The sequence below is a fragment of the Geospiza fortis genome, unplaced genomic scaffold (assembly GCF_000277835.1).
Source record: "Geospiza fortis unplaced genomic scaffold, GeoFor_1.0 scaffold298, whole genome shotgun sequence".
NCBI classification, from domain to species: domain Eukaryota; kingdom Metazoa; phylum Chordata; class Aves; order Passeriformes; family Thraupidae; genus Geospiza; species Geospiza fortis.
The window spans coordinates 1,073,056-1,074,200 of record NW_005054506.1 but is presented as its reverse complement, the minus strand read 5'-3'; the positions used below and the strand labels follow the sequence as shown (position 1 = coordinate 1,074,200).

Below are 1,145 nucleotides of genomic sequence, written 5' to 3'. Positions count from 1 at the left end.
GACACAGAGGGAATGTCCGCAGCAAAACTCTGCTGGGTGGAGAACTCATTTCACACCTTTGGATTGGTTTCTGTTTGGATCCTTCATTGACACGAAGGTTTTAGGCCTTGATTGGCCGTGGCAGTTCTGTCCAGGCTGGCTGTGGGGCACTTTGCTCAGGTGAGTTACGGCACCGTGAGTACTGGATTTCTTACAGCGACCCTGTGAACCCCTTCTACAACACCCACACTAACAGTACGTGCTTAACAATCACTGCGAAAAACGCCAATCACTTGGTTTTAAAGATTTTAAAAGTTTAATAGTAATAAATGGTTATAAAAATAGCAATAAAATTGGAGTAATATGAATTTTGGACAATTGCGATTAGGACAATATGAGACAATAGAGACAAAGAGTTAAGGACAGTCTGGGTACCTTTTCTGGGCAGCACAAGCCCGAAAAAGGCCCCACGTTAACAGAGGATTAACCCTTAAAAGCAACAGCCTGTTGCATATTCATGCACCTCATCCATGATGCATAAATTCCATTCAAACACAGGATTCTGTCTGGTCATCATCAACTTCTTCCTCTAAATCCTGACAGCACCTTTGAGGTGGGAAGAAGTTCGTTTCTCCTGATAATGGAGCAATAAATTCTCTTTCTCTGAAAGATTCAGGTGTTCTGTGGCTGCTTTCTCGTTGCGAGTCCTTTCTTTAAAAAGAGGAACTTACATAGCATCGTTTCTATTTTAACATTTTGTTATAGCCTAAAACTATATCGAACACACTACTTAATAAAATGAATACAGCATCACTTTCTGACATAACACATACAATATTCATTTGAACATTTGCGAAAAGCCAATCATAAAACACGCATTTTTCACAATTACCAACTATTTTACAACAGTTCCCGACCCATTCTTATCAATTGGAACGGCACGGGGGACACGTGACACAGGGAGGGACACGTGACACGGGAAATAGACGTGAGGCGGGAGGACACGTGACACGGGCGAGACACGTGACATAGCGGACCACGTGAGGCAGGAGGAAGCGCGTGCCCAGGGCGGACGCACGTGACCCGCGGTTGCCGCCACGTGACCGGCGGTGCCCCCACGTGTCCCTGGCTGGGCCCGGCCATGGCGGGCGCGGTGGCGGCCGCGG

At 46.5% G+C, this 1,145-nt stretch overlaps 1 protein-coding gene across 1 annotated transcript in view; it reads left to right on the top strand.

Moving 5' to 3' along the window:
* GLRX3 (glutaredoxin 3) overlaps window positions 1–1,145 on the top strand; it is a 56,919-nt gene that overhangs the window by 41,061 nt on the left and 14,713 nt on the right. The window contains 1 exon segment of the mRNA XM_031063474.1: window positions 1,047–1,118. Coding sequence (XP_030919334.1) covers window positions 1,047–1,118 — 72 coding nt within the window.